General features: G+C 44.2%; 2 protein-coding genes across 2 annotated transcripts in view; one reads left to right on the top strand and one right to left on the bottom strand.

The window, feature by feature from the left end:
- The window catches only part of NTAQ1 (N-terminal glutamine amidase 1), a 211,650-nt gene that overhangs the window by 128,621 nt on the left and 65,201 nt on the right, over window positions 1–17,828 (bottom strand). The window lies entirely within an intron of this gene.
- The window catches only part of FBXO32 (F-box protein 32), a 34,045-nt gene that overhangs the window by 10,747 nt on the left and 5,470 nt on the right, over window positions 1–17,828 (top strand). Inside the window, exons 5-8 of the mRNA XM_022553999.3 lie at window positions 9,482–9,575; window positions 10,421–10,605; window positions 16,239–16,421; window positions 17,364–17,507. Of these exons, the coding sequence (XP_022409707.1) occupies window positions 9,482–9,575; window positions 10,421–10,605; window positions 16,239–16,421; window positions 17,364–17,507 (606 nt within the window). The remainder of the gene's footprint in view (window positions 1–9,481; window positions 9,576–10,420; window positions 10,606–16,238; window positions 16,422–17,363; window positions 17,508–17,828) is intronic.

The following is a 17,828-nucleotide window of genomic DNA, read 5'->3' on the forward strand; positions in this document are numbered from 1 at the left end:
TTTTCAATTTGGTTGATAAAAAATGTTTTTCTACTTAGAAAAAAGAAAAATTACCTGGGGAATCATGCCCTTTGCCTTTGATTAAAACTCAGCATAGAGGACTTGTGTCTGTCAGTATCTGATTGTAAAATACATCCTGAGCACATTCTCCTAACCTTTAAGAAACTACTGAATGCTTTCAGTTATTAGGTTCAGAAAGAGGGGGGAATATTTCCATTTTGGATAGAACAATCTTTTTTTCCCCTTCACTGTTAAGGGTCCTCTGTAATTTGAGAAATGCCATTTTTATAAAGAGCTTAAAACATTTTAATGATAGGCACCACGTTTTGAGGGTTTTCTTCTAAGGAACTTAAGACACTTCTCAAATATTCTTCTTATCCTTAAACCAACTTTGCAAAGTAGCTTGCCAGTATGTTATCCTCATCTTACTACTTCAGCTTAATGGTTTTTTAATACTACAATGATTCCTCAGTCCCAGTAAGAAACCGAACCAACTTTGAAGCCTTAAAATCTGTTTAACCTCTTTAAAGACAAAGTACATTTTTTAAAAAGGTGTCATGTTCATGCTAGCTGTCAATGTTAATAAAAGAGACATGCAGAGGGAATAAAAGGGATAGCCAACACTCCTATCTCAATGTTATGATGTTTTATCAGCATGAAAATTTTGTGGAACTTTTGGAATCAAAATTTGAATATAAATAGGAGAGGTTTTTATACAGCATTTGTACCTTTTTTTAATTGGCTTCAGGCTACACTCATTGCCTCTACCTGCTTCTCTACACACTTCCAATGGCTTAAACATAGTTTTAACTGGGTTTTAAAGATGATTTTAAATCTTTAAAAGCAGTAACTTATGAAAGGCCATTTTTAAAAAATGGGTTTACACCACGCCTCAAGACCAGCACATTTTGGAAAGTCCCCTGGGGAGCCAGTGAGGATTCCAGGGGCTAGGCCAGTGGTGGGGTTAGAACCGTAACCACAAGAAAGCAAGTACTGACTAACCCACCCAGGGCACAGAGAGGCCAGCGGAGAGAGTGGATCTCCAGTAAACACATCAGAATCACATCTGCACATTAGAATCACCTGTGAAGCTTGCTCCTCTAAGCCCACCTCTAGAGCACCCGAGTTCATTAGTTGAAGGTGACGCCCAGGCACTGCTACTTAAATTTATCCACCAGGTGATCCCAGTGTGTTTTCAAGTTTGTAAACCAGCTCAGAAACTACTTGGGAGCCCAAATGTTATATTTTGCATAATGAGTTTTTAAACAAGACACCCCGAGGCACAAGTGCAAGAGAGGGCTTTAACGCTTTAATGCCAGAATGCTCTTTGATCTGGTCCTCCCAGCTCTCTCTATGGGATGAGAATGTGGCCAAGTACATGGTAACTGTAGACGCTGTCTTCAGACCAGGAAGATCCTTGAATAGCGGTTTCCTGACCTGACTGAAGTGACCCCTGTGTGCATCAGATCAGGAAGGACAAACAGAAGTTTGCAACCTCACTCTCTCTGTCCCTCTGCAGCAAAGAAGAACATCCACAAGCTAAACCAGTAGTGCATATTTTTATTTTTTTCTGCATTACCACCCTAAGTCCATTTGAATGTTTCCAGCAAGTTACTGCATTCCTACCGCCCCTAAAAGTCTTTTCCAAAAACATGTTTTAGTTTAAGTTGACTGGTGGTTTGGCAAATGAAAGGCTGAAATATGGCACGATGACTCAAATTCAAACCCAATGCCTTAAATTAAGGGCGTGCTGTTGCCAAGCCCCTGGTGGGTTGTGATGTGTATGGGCAGCCTGGCCCCTTCACCAGGTCCCTCTGCTGCAGTGACCTTGGATTAATTTGGTGCTGCACAGCCTTCCTCTGATGGAAGGCGGCCCCTGCCACCTCGGTCTTAAAACTGGTGGGTATCTTTTTCCACTGAGACAAAGAAGCTGGCAGGGAGGGAAGGTGGCCAGCCATTCCAGTGGCAACAAAATCAAAAGAACAGGGCGCAAGCCCATTTGAAAGTGATTGGCAGAAATGGTTGGGAATTGTGAGAATTCACTGTGGGGTATTAACAGTGAGGGCCCTGAGCAGGTCCCTAAAATGAATGCTGATTTGGCTGCTAATGATTTTACCGAAGAAACGCTGCAGCTCTTGGAATTCCGAGCCTTCTCAGTCACACTAAGCCTTTAGGCAAGCAAGAGATCCTGCCATTTCTGGGTGCCCACAGAAGTGGGGGACACTCACAGAACTTGAGGGTATGACCACAGGATTGGGGGAGTGCATGCAGAAGTAGGGGGTACCCAAAAAAACGGAGGAAGCCTGAGAGACCAGAATAGTGGTATTTTCGACCATGGACACCTGACAGTACATTAATAATTTAAGCATGTATTCTCAATTTATGTATATTCATAAATTCACTTGTAAATCATATACCTATAAAAGGTGCTAATAATGGTACCTATCCCATCATGTTGCTATAGAATTAAACTGAGCTTAAACACGTGAAATGCTTTTAGACAGTGCCTGGTATATGGTGAGCATCAGTTGTTGCTGTAACTATTGTCATCTTTAGTGTCCTAATTACAGGAATTAGAAAATATATGAAAGTAGAAATTAAAGATGAAATAAAACATAGAGATTGATTATTTTACGACTTTTCTACCTGATTTTCTTTCCCATCTGACTTTGGAGACCAGAAGATCAAAAATGTGCCCATGTTGTATAAATTTTTTTCTTGAGGATTCAGAATTTAAATATATCCCACCATGAGCCCAGAAATATATTTTATACTAAAATTCTAGCTAGTTTCTAGGCTCAGTCAGGTGCTTATTATACAGGGGATAGGCTAAATTGGATAGGTGAGTCGCGTGTTAATTGCCAATTCAGCAGACTTTTTTCCCATCCAAGGAGGGATGTTCCTGAGAGCATATGACATTGTTCTAAGTTGCTCTGGTTGAGGGTGAGACAGAGGTTTAAGTATCTGTGAGCTAGGATCCGAAGGCCCCTCGAGTCTTCTAAAAGAAGGGCTTTCCAAAGGCAAGGAGGTGACAACATCCTCTGCTAGGTCCCCGTACATCAATATTGCTTCAGGTGAGTGTTTTCAAATCCCTAAGCAGGTGTTTTCTATATTAAGTCCATACCATATACCTAGTGTTGCCACAGTCACTTGAGGAATCAACTAAGACCTGCTGTCTGCTGGTCAGGAGTTTCTGGGCTACTCTGGGAGACAAGGTACAAGGTACTGCAGTAGCAAATTGGGTTTGGTCCTGTCTAGGAGAACGGAAGAAGAAGCACTGGAGGCAGCTTCTTGGAAGAGGTAGAACCTGAGATTCTCCTTCCTTGAAGGATGGCCAGGATTTGGCCAGGTGGAGAGGCAGGTAGAAGGCTTTGCAGGGACAAATGGCGTGAGCAGAAACCTGAAGCTAGAGAGAACAGAAGTGGAGGGGAGTGATGGCGGGCCAGGGGCCAAGGGCAATGTGACATCCAACCTTGTAGAAGCGTAGGGTGGGGGTAAGGAGGCTACAGCAGACAGGGAGCCCAATTTAAGCAGCCTCATTGAGGCAGACAGACCTGCTCAGATCAATGCGACAGGGAATAGGGCATCATTCTAAGTTCAGAATTTTCTGGGATGGATGGAAGACAGAGAGGCAAGTTGTTCTCGGCTAAGAATACAATTAATTTGTGTAAACTTGGCCCTCAGTTAGAGGGATGTTTCACTTGCAAATAATATTTACCCAATCTTGACATGCCTGGAGATTATTAATGTAGCAGAAATGTTCCTTCTTCCAACCTGTCAGTGTTCAGGCTCAAAGTCAGGACAAAACTTTCCAGGTTTTAATCTGTGTTATCCATTGAGTAAATAAGGGTCTTGGAAGTACCTGGCACTCAATGCAGGCAGAAGCACTGCCTGATGTAACCAAAGGTTTATTGCAAAAGACATAATTTTCCTGTGGGCACCCAGCTGGCGTACTGAGCATGTGAGAAATGGCAGGGGCTTCTTGAAGTTTCTTCCTACCTTTGATAATCCTACGGCTTGTTTTCTAATCAGACATATACCTTAAACTGCAGAGCTCACTGTCATAGGAGATAGAAGAATTAGGGATAAGTTACATTCTTAACAATATTCTATGCAAGATAGAGTATGCTTGGGCAACAGCTGCATGGGTAACCTTGAACTAACAGGGAGAGTAGCTGCTGTTTTTGTTGATGCTTCTGAAGCCCCAGTTGCTTAGTGTCCCTTTAAATCCCTTTAAATATGTGTGTGTATGTGTGTATATATACCTACATATATAGATAGATATAAATATATGTATTTGTTAAGTGCCTGCCGTGTGCCAGGTTGCGGTAGAGTGGTAAACAAGATAACCCCTTCTGTCTTGAGGTTTCTATCCCAATTAGACAGTCAGCAAGCAAGTAAACAAGATCATTTCAGACATGTGTAAATGAAACAGTGAGGAACACTGAAACCATAGTAAGATCTAGGATGGTCCGCAAAGGGCTCTCTGAGCTCTCAAACAGGTGGCATTTGAACTGAGACCTGAGGGGTGGGATGGAGCTGGCACGTGAAGACGTGGCAGGACCAAGGCTGGGAGGTGGGAATGAGCTGAGCCTGCTCAGGGAACCAAAGGTGGGCCGTGTGGACAGAGCAGAGCGAGCTAGGGAGGCACTGGGCAAAATGAAGCTGGACAAGGGGCGAAGACCAGGTCAGGGAGGACCTTGCCAGTTATGGGCAAAGGGAAGACATTTGAGGGTTTCAAGCAGAGAAGTGACGTGAGCTAATTTATTTTTAAAAGTCTGAATGCTATGATGAACCGAAGGGAAGAGATGACACGAAACGCGCGTTTTCTGCGGGCAGAGTGAGATAAGAGGGCAATCTCCTCTCCCCATTCATCTTCCACGCACCACTTCAAGCTGAGGTTGATATCCCTCCGAGACTGACTATAGGATATCGCTCGCAACGAGACTTTTCTTCTACTCAGCATGTCTAAGACTAGCACAAGCCAAAGCTGAAGGGCAGGGTGTGGTTTCAGCAGGCGGCAACCACCAGCCCTTCCTCCCGTGGCCCAGAACCGGTCCTGTTACTGCACAGCTAGTCACTGTGGATCGGTTCGTGCTGGATCCCCAGGCGGCCCCCACGGTAATGATAGCCTGTAATTCAGGAGGAGCTGAGAACCCTCTTCTCCCACCCCTAGCCCAGTCCCCCACCCCGCCTCTCCTTAAACACAGCCACAAATTACTGGCACCTGGGCTAAAATTTGCCCAGCAGAAAACAAACAGCCATTTTCAAACAATCCGTTTTCCTCTGCTTTTTCTCGTGTGGCTGGAGGCAAAGAATCCAACTGGCTAAGTCATCTTGGTAAATAAATTGCTAGATACAGCCCTACTCCCCCTAGGCACACAGCTCTCTTGACACAGAATTAAAATTAATAAATTCTGTCTTCTTTACCACTAGTTCCACACAGTACTGGTTCTGGGTCCGTAGAGTTATTGTGATGTGGAAAGTAGACCTAAATGATTTACCCAAAGCAATTGCCTCATCCTAAATGCGTTATTAACCCTTTCTGGGTATTATTTCTCCCTTAATGTGAAAAGCTGATTACCGGTCCCAGTGTAATACTGATATAAGATTTCCAGACTCTTTCCTAGAACACTACATGGTATTGCCACTATTTTTAAAGTTTCGACCTAGATGCAAATTTGATTGGCCTTGACAAACTGAAGTCCTTAAACTATCAAAATACATGTTCTCCGTTAGACATATCTGTGTCCAAGTCCTGGCTCCACCACTTGCTACTGCTATATGTCTTCAGGTGAGTTGCTTAACTTCTCTGAGCCACAAAATCCTCTTTTAGTGGAGAGAACCCACTTCAGTGGGTTGCCTCTGAAGATTAAACAAGGTGACACATGTAAAATGCGTAGCATGTAGTAAACACCCATTATTGCTAGCAAAATAAGACTTCATGGTAGATGCAACTATGTAAGCCACAGAATGTATCAACATTAACTTTTATCAGCAGACAGGGAGCTACTAAATATATCAGAAACATAATAAAAATGACAGAGAGGAATATGAAAATTTGAAAGCATTTAAGCATTTGGTTGACAATACATAAAATTGAAATACAGGGATTCTAAAGGTCTCTAAACCAGCTGTACTTTACCCTACTATTCACTATGCCTTCCCTGGCAGTACTTCTACCTAGTAATAGTCTCTGTACTATGATAAAAATGAATGATAATAATTTGTTGAGTATATTCTTGCTATCAGGCACTGTTCTGAGTGCTTTATGAATGCATTTAATCTTCACAGCAACTCTAAAGTAGGTACTATTATTATGTATGGTTTACAGATGGGGAAACTGAGGCAGGCAGTTTGGCTCTGGAGCCCTCACTCTTGAACCCTATCATACACACACACACACACACAATCAGAAATTGACAAATTATGGCCCAAGGGCCAAATCTGCCCCCCATGCCTGTTTTTGTAAATAAAGTTTTATTGGAACACAGCCACACTTATTCATTTACATACTGTCCAAGGCTGCTTTTGTACTACAGTTGCTGAGTTAATTAGTTGCAACAGAGACCTTATGACCTCCAAAGGTTAAAATATTTACTATCTAGCCCTTTACAGAAAAAGCTTTACAGAAAAGATAACCCTTGATATCCACTTTAAACTTCACTAAAAGAATGTGGTTTGGAAGGGGAAGAAATAATACCTTATAATAATAATGCCTTGTATTTGGTATTTACAGTGGGTTTTTACATACTGATCTCAGTTACTTCTCATAACAACCCTGTGAAGTAGGTAGTCTTTTTTTATTTCCACTTTAGAAATGAAGAAACTGGGATTCTGGGAGGTTAAATGACTTACACCACAGACTAGATGGTAAACTCCGTGAGTCTAGGGATCGTGTGTCTTTATCCGCATCACCTACCACAACACTACGATAGAATGGGCATGCAGAAAATACTTGCTAAGTGAATGACAACTGTAAAGGTCACCCAGCTAGAGCATCCAGGTCCCCTCCTATTCTGGGGTTCTCTCTCCTGACCCCAAGGCTGCCGGACAGTGAAAAGAAGGACTTTCCTTTGACACCGGAATAAACAGAAGGTGGCTGACGTGTCATTCTCCTGACAGTTGATCGATTTTTGCTTCTGTTATCTTTCTCTTCCTTAGTCAAAGATCATCTCAGTCAGACCAAAGGGCTTTTTTGTTTCCCCTCAAATGCATAGTCACAGCCTTGAGAATTTTTGTGTCCTTGTGATTGGTGCATTTTTAGACAAGATTGAAACTGATGCCCTCGTGAGATGGTAGTCACATGAAATGGGGGTTTTGGACGGATTTCAGGCAGAGCTCTGCCCGCCCTCCTCCCACCCCAGGATGAGTCACTACCCTTCCCAGAGCCGACTCAAGACTTTTGTTTTCTTTCATCTTGCTTTGTGCTGGTCATGTGAGGCTCGGGGTATTAATAGATCCTGGGCTTGGCCTTCTGAATCTCGTTGTTGGTCAAGGAGATAAAGGAACGGTTTGGCCAGTCCCTTTGTGCCATTTTTCACTCCTCTCTCGACCGTCACGCGCTGGTTGGTGACAGAGCTGAACTGGAAAGGTAGAGGACAACCCGTCTGGTCACCGCCTGTGGACGTGGCCTCTGCTGATGTTTTGACTTCTTGCCTCTCTTTGTGGGCATTTGGTCAGTTCCTGACGTCCAGCCTTGGATCACCAGTACTAATCTTCAAAACCAGCCTCAGTCTTTCTCTGCCACCTTCCCCCAGCCTGATGACAGCATCTCTCCCTGTGTGTGAGAGAGATACATAAGCCAGGCAGGAAAAGATTGGGGGTCTTTTTTTTTTTAACTTAGAGTAAAATTATGTTCAGGAAATTAAAAGTCTGTCCGTGGTTTGACAGGCTCCTAAGGGGCTCCATGGGGACAAAATTTTTAAACAAATGCCTTGGAAGCAGAGGTTCTTTGAATTGCCTGGGGCTTTGATCCAAAAGTTTCAGTTCTTCTCTGCAGCCCAATTTTTAAAATGTCACTTTGCTAGTTCCCTCAGCCTTGATTCCAGCACCCAGCACAGTGTCATACTTGGTGTTTACTGACCTGAAGTGAAGTTGGGCTGGGGCCTGGCCAGGAGATGAAACTCCCTTGGAAGGTTTCCTAGGAGCAGAGATAGAAGCTTTAACATAAAGGGAGGTCCTGGGTCTCTAAATCTAGTTTACTGGCTCTAAGGCTAGTGAGTTTTACTTAGCCTGGTGGGTTCTGGTGCAATTAATTATTTTCACTTTATATCAACCTCTTTTGTTCGATAACTCTGTGAAAGCACGAAGTAGAAGGATCCCGCTGAGCCCTCTCACTCCTTGTGGCATAGTTGGTAAAGTTTAGTTTCTTGAGCCTCACTTTGCTCATCTGTTAACTGGGTAGAACCACTTGATCTCTAAGAGCCCATTCCAGTCTGTAAAGTTTCATTTTTTCAATAACAGAATCTTTGTTTTTTTTTTAAATCTTGCCACATTTATAAAGAATTTTGCTTTTGAAGGGAAGAAAGACTATGCTAAGGGTGCACCAACTTAAATTATTATCTTTATTTCTTTTTGTTTGGTGATAACATGGGTGGTGGGAATGGGACATACTCCTTCAGTAAACCGACCAACCTTTATTTTCTACCTACTTTATGCCAGGCACTGTGCTAAGAGCTTTATGTGCATTCCCTCCTTTAACGCTGTCACCAATCTTGGAGACTCGAAGTATTACAAGTAGAGATGAAGAAACTGGGGCACCAAGAAATTCAGGAATTTACCCAGAGTCACAGAGCTAATAAGTGGTCAAAGCAAAACTTGTACATAAGTCTAAGAGCTACAAGTTTCCTAGCCTTTGAGTAGAAATATGAGTATACACTGTACATCCCTGAATGTCTCTTTCTTCCTGTTATTGGCTTCTTTCTACAGAAAGTTAAGTGCAGTGAAAGATTCTAATTTAACAGACATTTTTATTGAATGCTACATAAGCAGGAGATATCTGGATAAGAATTGCCACTTCCTTGAAAAGTGCCCATCGTTGCTGAACTTGAGCTTTCAGGTGCCTTGAGAGCAGTCCCAGCCAGTGGGGAGAAGTTCAAGAAGGGGTAAAAGAATTCCCGCTGGGAGTGATTATGTACAACTCCAACATCACAGGTCACAGGAGGTTTTGTTCCCTTTGGAGAACCTCAGCTTCACTTGCTGAAGTAGGACAAGTAGAATGAATTAGCCCTGGCTGAAGCCAACCTCTTTATATTTAAAAGAAAAAAAGCAATTAAATATTCAGCCTGATGCCTAGGTTTTGAATTACCCCCATTTGTCTTTTACTCAGAGCATCTGCTTTTTATTGCATTGTGGCCCTGCCTGCCATTTATCTCTCCCTGTCAGTCTGTATCTACGTGTCATGTGACTCAAAAGTGAAGATTAGAGGAGAAAAATATCTCTGTAGTCTAAGCCTGGCAACTTCTATTTTTATCCACAGCTGTTGGAACTGATAGCAAAGTCACAGCTCACATCCCTGAGTGGCATTGCCCAAAAGAACTTCATGAACATTTTGGAAAAAGTGGTACTGAAAGGTGAGCTCTCTCTCTCACTCTCTCGCCCCTTTTTATAGGCCTGGGGCCGGACAGATGGATTTTCCAATGCAGTGGACATGTCACTGGATTTAAGGGAATGTAAGCAGATGGAAATGAATGACTCCAGATGCATTTCAGGGGTGCTGGATTCCAGTTTAGAAAGGAGGGCCATTCATGCTCATGACAAAGGGTGAGACCATCACCCTCCTGTCCTTGTGTTGGGATCATCCATTTGTCCTGCTCTAAGCCTCTCAAGCTTCTTGGTGTAGGCACGTGTCCCAACCTTGGCTACTGAACCTCTAGATTCCAAATTCCTAGAAAATTGAGCTGTGTACAAGGCAGAATAGATCCATAGACTCTCTGAGCTAGAAAGAACTTTACGTCTCTGGCTCAACTGACTCATTGTGTATACGGGAGAAAGAGTGATTTATCCATAATCACACAAAGAGTCAGCCAGACTGGATGAGAATCCAAGCTCCTGACCCCCAGACCTGTGCTTCTGCCACTGATCATCTAAAAGAGACATCACTCCTGGGCAAAAGAAGCTGCTTTCAGATCAGGTGAGCTATTGGTGCTGGTAGGACAATGAAAAGAGAAAGAGTCTTTGTAGAAAACGGGGAGAAGAGAACAAAGAGGGACCTAGATAATGGAAACTCTACCCAATAACCTCGAGTGCAGAAGCTTGGCCAAGTGTAGAATAAACACCAGCGAGAAAGAAAACCATATCCCCAGTGGGTGTACGCAGGTAACACGAGCAGAGGAGAGAAGAAGAAAGAACCACTTGTGAACTATGGAGTGTTCTAGTCTCATAAACGTTAACTACTTTTTTTTCTTCCCCACTCAAGTCCTGGAAGACCAACAAAACATCAGACTAATAAGGGAACTACTCCAGACCCTCTACACGTCCTTATGTACACTGGTCCAAAGAGTCGGCAAGTCTGTGCTGGTCGGGAACATTAACATGTGGGTGTATCGAATGGAGACAATTCTACACTGGCAACAGCAGCTGAACAACATCCAAATCACCAGGGTAAGCTGGAGCACCCCAGCCTCCTCCCAGCAGGAACGGCTGCAGTTGGTTCCTCTGCTGGGATGCTGGGCAGCCTCGCCAGGACTTTAAATTCTCTCTGGTGATGGAAAAGTCTGGACAGTTCTGATTGGATGCTTTCCGTTGGGTGCTGAGGGTGGGCTGGGGGACCTTCCGATAAAGGGGGTGTGGGGAGAAGAACCTGGCAGCGTGGGATCAGAGTATGTGAACGACGACAGCCAATGGAAACGCGCTAGGAAAGCTAGAAACTTGACCTTGGGGCCGATGTAGGCTACTTCACTGAAATCTCTAGTGGGATCTGGAGATCTCTGCCCATTTCCTCTTAAAGTACGAGTTTGTTTATGGCATTAGGATGCTGCCTTGTATACAACAGCGTTGTGATGGCAGTGGCTTGGAGAACTGGCACCAGCCTTTTAAAACTCTAGTTCCAATTATTAGTAGTTATGATAAAGGAAGGCTTTGAGTAAAGGCTGTAAACATACAGGTAGGAAAAGACATGAGCACCTCCAGCCTCGGGTCTCACTGCCCGCCTCCTTGTGACCACTGATCTCCCCAAATAGGGGAGATCCCCCAAACACGCTGCCCACAAGGCCCTCACTCTGCCCGGGCCTCTGCTTGACCACATGGACATACTGAATAGCTTCGAGTAAAGGCTGTAAACATACAGGTAGGAAAAGACATGAGCAATTCTCACTCAAGGCAAACAAACCAAAAAAAAACCACATGTCACCAGCTAAACCTCCTACCAGTAGTTTCTTTCGGCTTTTAAAACATAAGTTGGCCCCCAGCTCTTGGCCTCTTAAGAGTGAGCAAGAGGACTAAGGCACAGAAAAAATGTGAGAAAGACGCTGGTGTAATCGCTCAAGGCTCCCTGATGGACACACACACTTAGGCGGCTCACGTAGCACTTGGCTGTCTTATCTAATCACTGACCATGGCTGTTTTAAGTGGTTCCGGGACCCAGGCTGATAAAGTTTGGGTCTGCCCCGTCTCTCGAGAAAGAAACATGAAAAAACTTCTTTGACCTCTTTTAAATATTTCACTCTATGAAGTTTGCAAAATGCAGTGTCCTTGACTTTACTGTTAATAGCCTCTCTGTGCCTTAGTTGTTTTTTTCCTTAACTCTGAAACAGCAAATAATTGGAAGTCTCAGAGTTCTGTGACTTCCTTAGAGTCACTTAGGCTACAGTACACACACACACACACACACCCCAGTGATACTCAACCAGCGATATAAATGAGCAAGTCCCATTAGTCCCAAGGGCATCTTCCCTCCAGCAACTTGGAACACCCATTTAGATGGTCACACTTGCCCAGAACTTGCCTCTGTTCTCTCTGTCCACCTCACAGGAGCCCCCCACTTGGCCACATCTGCCCACATACCTTGCACTTCCATGGGCTTACTTCCCCAAAGCCCCCCTCTATTGATCTACAAACTCTCTTGGGAGGTACCCATTGTAGTTGCTATAACTCTTCATGGAGTGAGGGTAAAGGGGGATCAGAGAAGCCCAGTGACTCTCCCCAAGTGACACAGCAATCAGGGCCAGAGCTGAGGCCAGAACCCTGGGCTTCTTATTCTTAAAACGGCAAAGCTTTTAACATCAGTGGTTTCCAAACCTTTTTTCAATCTAGCTTTCTTCCAACTATTTATTCAATGACCCAGCCTTTTGCAAACCTTTTAAATCTAATGAAATCCTATGCAGGACGGATCAAACGCTGAAGTTCATCTCACCCTCCCCTCTGCTCACGGCACCCCAGTCAGGCCTAGCTATTCTCTGCACACTCTAAGCTTGGTCCTGCCTCGGGGTTTTTAAGCCACCTCCCTCCCTGACCATCCAATCTACTGAAGCCACTATCATCTTACCTTCTTCAGAGCCGCTATTATGATCTGAAATCATCTCATATGTATATTCACTCTCCTGTCTCCTGCACTGGCTTATAAACTCCACAAAGAAAGGACATCAGCATCTTGTTCCCTGCTCTCTTCCTTGTCCCTGGACCAGAGCAGATGGCAGTCAATAAGTTTTAGTTGAATAAATAAATGATCGAAGGGGACGCTCCTCCCACCACCTACCTTAGAACTTGTTCAATGTGCAGAGGAATACAGTTGGAAAATATTGCCCTGCATTTACAGTTGAGCATGAAAATTCACCAATTGCAGGATCTGGGACTAGTGATTCGAACTCTCTGTGCCTCAATTTCCTCATTTGGAAAACGGAGGCAGTCGTGCCTATCTCAATGCCCTGGTGTGAGATTTAATCAGGTAATATATAGAAAGCACTCAGAACAGTGCCTGACACATAGTAAGTATTGTAAATGCGTCAGCTGTTATTATTATGAAGGGCTCACTCTGTGGCAGACACTCTTCTAAGTCCTCTAATGTATTCATTAACTCATCTAGTGACTAATTGTAAGTAGGAGTCATCATAATAGCTAATATTTACTGGCCACTGTGCTCAGTACTTCCAGGCATTGTCTCATGAGAAAAATCACACTGAGTGGTTAAGAACGATCTGGCTGGGCCCTCCCCACCAATAAGATGTGGGTTGAACCCAGGCCTGTCTGCAGAGGCTATACTTTTACCCATGACACTCTACTCCCTCATGCCCTCCTTCCCAGCCCTCCTTGGCTCTGAGCTACAATATTTTGAGAGCCGTGCTGGAAGGAAAGATTGGGAGAGAGAGAAGGAACTTAATTACTTCAGTCTGGACTGTATTTTAAAACTTACTTTTTAACAGTTTGGACCAAAGAGAAGTATGTTATTACGTGAAAATGTTAAGGTGACATTTACAGTAATTGCTTTCTATTTGCCAAAGTTCTATCAGTATTTTCCCAGCAGATAATCTTGTTTTCCTTCAAAATTTCCTATCTAATTCTATGGAGCCAATTTTTATTGGCAAAAATAACTTATATAATAAAGAATGAAGGGGGAAAAAAACTAAGAGAACTGGCTTGTAGGGGAAAAAAAGCAAACAGAATCATAGTGTCCTGTGAACAAGGCAGAGAGAGTCTGGAAGCATGGGGGGGTGGGCAGGATGAATATAAAAAGATTTTCAGCAAAACACTTGATAGGGGGAGCACGACTAACTTCTTTTTCTTTTATATGTTTATATTCAAATAGAAGAAGGCATGCAAGCAGTTAATCATTTACCAGGAGTAAGGACTCAGCATGGGGTCTGGGCAAGGATTTTGGAAAAGTTCAGGTTTGAAAATCTGAGAGTGAATTCTGCCAAGTGGACTTTAATAGGAGTTCATGTAATAATTGGCCTGGGAGTTTTAACCAAAAAAGTAGATGCTTTGAAGTGCTGGAAACAAAAAGAAAATCTCACGGCAGTTTTATTGGCTCGTACGATCAGCAGCGCATGATAAATGACAAATAGGTCCAGGACCTTCTGCAGCCCGGCGAAGTCCTGAGGTTTGCAAACAATTGAAAGTTCAGCCCAGCAGCCTGAACGATATAAATTGTCAAGTCACAGACACTGCTCACGAATTAGGAGGCTGAAGCTACTCCAAGTCTGAGATTGCTGGAGCTGGAAAGGATCTTCAGAGACTTCTACTAAGCCAGTTCATTTTGGACACAGGGAAACTGAGACCCAGATTTCCCAAGGGCACTTGGGATCCGGATCTGCTGCTCGTCCAACCCGTGTCCCTCCCATGCCACCTCCCATTCTTCTCCATCGTCCAACTTCCCAAGCCGCCCTGCCACTGCCCACCTTCCCTCTGCACGCCTGTCCTGCTCTGCAGAGACGCAGGAGGGAATTGCTGAGACTGTGTGTCCCCCTGGAATCCTGTGTGTTCCAGCCTTGATGTGCCTCGTACAGAGTTTAGTTCCCTAAAATTTCGAGGAGGGAACTCAGTACTCATTCCCAGGATATTTTCCCCTCAGCTAAGGAAGGGTTTCTTCATCCTGTTTTGTTTTTTTTTTGTTTTTTTGTGTGACCTCCAGAGGTGATAGAACACTGAGCTAAAAATGTCAGTAGTTCAAATTCAAGAGCTCACCCAGGACTAGCATGGGAAGGACAAAGAACCATGGTCTCGAGCGATTTGAGCTGACTTCTTATCCAGATGGCAGCAGCCAGTTGCTGTTCAAGAAATAGCAACAAATACTACTGAGGACCTTCTGTACAGATTGTTCCCATAGCACTTGGCGCTTACATCCTTGATGGCATTTAACCTTTGTTCTCTAATGACTTGCCTATATTTCTGGGTCTCTCGCCCATTGCAGCAGCTCCGGTGCCAGGCATAATAGGTACTCAGGAGAGGGGTTTTGTGCTGGGCTAGTCTGCAAGGGATACAAGCTTAGACCTTGCCTTCGAGGATCTGGGTCTGGGTGGAACAACATGAGCTCATCAGAATTTAAACATTAAAGGGCTTAAATATAAATTCAAGGATATGTAGAAGCAACTTCTGCAGAAGCTCATGATTAACTGCCAGTATGTTCTCCACAGACCAATAGTTATCAAAATGTCCCGTACAGCCCTAGGTTTGAATAGAGACGCCTCAATGGATGATGGATCTTAGGCTGAAAGGTTCTCGACCAGCCATTCCCAAAGCGTGCGTACACATGTGCACACACACACACACACACACACACACACACACACCAGTATAGAGTCTTTCTGTTGTTGCTGTTTGTACCTATTGAATTATTTGACTTTTATCATTCCACAAATATTTATTGAGTGCCTACTATATGCTAGCACACTTCTAGACTCTTCTAGACATAGCAACGAAAAATCACAAAAATTTCTGCCTCCGTGGAGCTTAGATCCTAGCAGGAGTGTTCCATTCAAGCTTCCTCCTGCAGATGGGTTACGTGACATGACAATAAGGAAGTTGTTGCAAAAGGCACCTGAAAGAGATCCTAGGAATTCTAGGAAGATGCAGTGGCTAAGGCCTGAGGGAGTCACCAAAGCAGAAAAGGCCTTTCAGAGGAAGCGAGTTTGAACTGGATGTGAAGAAGAGTCACATGTGGACAAGCGGAGGCCCGGGCAGAGTGAGGGCCTTGTGGGCAGCGTGTTTGGGGGCCGGTGAGAAAACCTACTTGGGGAGATCAGTGGTCACAAGGAGGCGGGCAGTGAGACCCGAGGCTGGAGGTGCTCTGTCCAGGGTAGTGAGTCCTTTGGGAAGGTAGCGAATATTGTAATTGAGTGAAGCACAGGAATCCAACGTGCGCTATTAGGGGAATCTTTCAGAGAAAAAGTGTAAATAGATGAAGGGGATTCAGACCTCCAGGTATAAAATAAATGAGCCATTGGGGCTGTAATATACAATATAAAGAATACTGTCAATAAAACTGTAATCACTTTATATGGGGACACATGGTGACTAGACTTATCGTGGTGATCATTTCATAATGCACGCAAAAAGAAAAAGCCTTGTGCAACTTAGGAAAATCCCTCTGGCACCATCTGCTGGAGCCGCTCCAGGCTGTTCTTTGCGGGTCTCGGTCACGGGTCCTGTGTCTGTACTTAGAGTAGAGAGAACTGCTGCTCTGATCTCTGATCAATAAACCACCTTGAGGCTGGAGGGTGAGGGGACAGCTGCATCCTTGGTGTCACCTGGTGCATAGCTACTCTCTGCCCTGCAACTTAACATAACCCTTCTCCCCACAGCCTGCCTTCAAAGGCCTCACCTTCACTGACCTGCCTTTGTGCTTACAACTGAACATTATGCAAAGGCTGAGCGACGGGCGAGACCTGGTCAGCCTGGGCCAGGCAGCCCCTGACCTGCACGTGCTCAGCGAGGACCGGCTCTTATGGAAGAAGCTCTGCCAGTACCACTTCTCCGAGCGGCAGGTCAGTGCAGCCCAGTGGCCGTTCTTCCTTCTCTTCCTCTCTGCCCGCCCCCCTCAAGCTGCCTTGGCATCCTTCTCAAACCCACTCTCCAGGGCTCCCTGGTTTGACTAGAAAACAGTTCAAGGAGTTTCTAAATAATATCTGTGAGATTTTGTTTATGTGTTTCAATAGGAAAAAACAAAAAAAACTTATATTCTTAACCTAGTCCCATGTTACAACTTGCTCCAAAAAAAATTCATAAATTGGCACCAGTCCTTCTTTTCTCTAACAAAATAACTTACATTTTTATGAGATTTTACAGCTAAAGGACTTTTACTGATGTTATTTCATTTTGTGTTAATGACCCAGGGAAGGGTAGATATCATTATGCCCACTTCAAACAGATGGAGAGACTAAGGCCACAAGTGGCTAAGTGACATATCCAAATTAGTGGAGCGCTCTCTAGGTGAGGAAACTGGCCTTGAATTTGAATTTGGGCCTTCTGACACCAGCTCTAGGCCTCTTTCCCCTCCGCACACTGCCTCAGATTTTTTTTCCAACTTCTTTACATAGAAGTGTGAGCTCAGCAAGTGCTGTTCACGAAACCACTAATATTTCGATATAAAATAGAGCCATTGTGCCAAGCAGTCACTGCATCTCCCTGGAAATAATCACTCAAGTCTACAGCAAAGAAAAGATTGAAGTGGTTTATTGAGATCACCTAAACTTTCAAGACCATCCAAATGCAATTTAGTACAGGTCGCCAGTCAGGCGTCATCGGCCACCTGTTTCTTTTAAAGACTGGTTAAAAGCTATTGTTTCCTTCACTAGGTAGAGCTCAGAAGCAACTTCTTTATATCTTTGCTACTTTTTCCCTAGCTGTTGCCAGGGTATAGATGAAAAAGGTGGAAAGGAGGCAGGAGCAGAACTTTTCAGAACTACTTTTATTTGTTTGATATTTAGATCCGCAAGCGATTAATTTTGTCAGATAAAGGACAGCTGGATTGGAAGAAGATGTATTTTAAACTTGTGCGCTGTTACCCACGGAAAGAGCAGTATGGAGACACCCTTCAGCTTTGCAGACACTGCCATATTCTTTCCTGGAAGGTATATGTCTTGGAGGTCGTTGCCACACATCCCGAGCCCAGCCCCTAAGAGCCAATGGCACTAGCACTGTGTCGCCAAATGCTTTCCTGCTCTTCACTGTTGTAGCCCCCAGCTGAAGGTGAAGGTAAAACTGATTCAGCCCCTGGGGAGAGAAACTTTCAAAGACCTTCGTTTCCTTCACCCCCCTGTGTTTATTTTTTTTCTGCAAGCCCCCCCCAAACTCCCCCATCGCTCTGTGCACGCGTGTGTGCGCGCGCGCGCGCACACACACACACGCGCGCAGCTCTTTAGTTTTTCCATAACACAGGGCATTCTTGACAG

Source organism: Delphinapterus leucas, chromosome 17 (assembly GCF_059928025.1).
Source record: "Delphinapterus leucas isolate spDelLeu-1000000601 "Yukka" chromosome 17, BTC_Dleu_Yukka2, whole genome shotgun sequence".
Classification (NCBI taxonomy): Eukaryota; Metazoa; Chordata; class Mammalia; order Artiodactyla; family Monodontidae; genus Delphinapterus; species Delphinapterus leucas.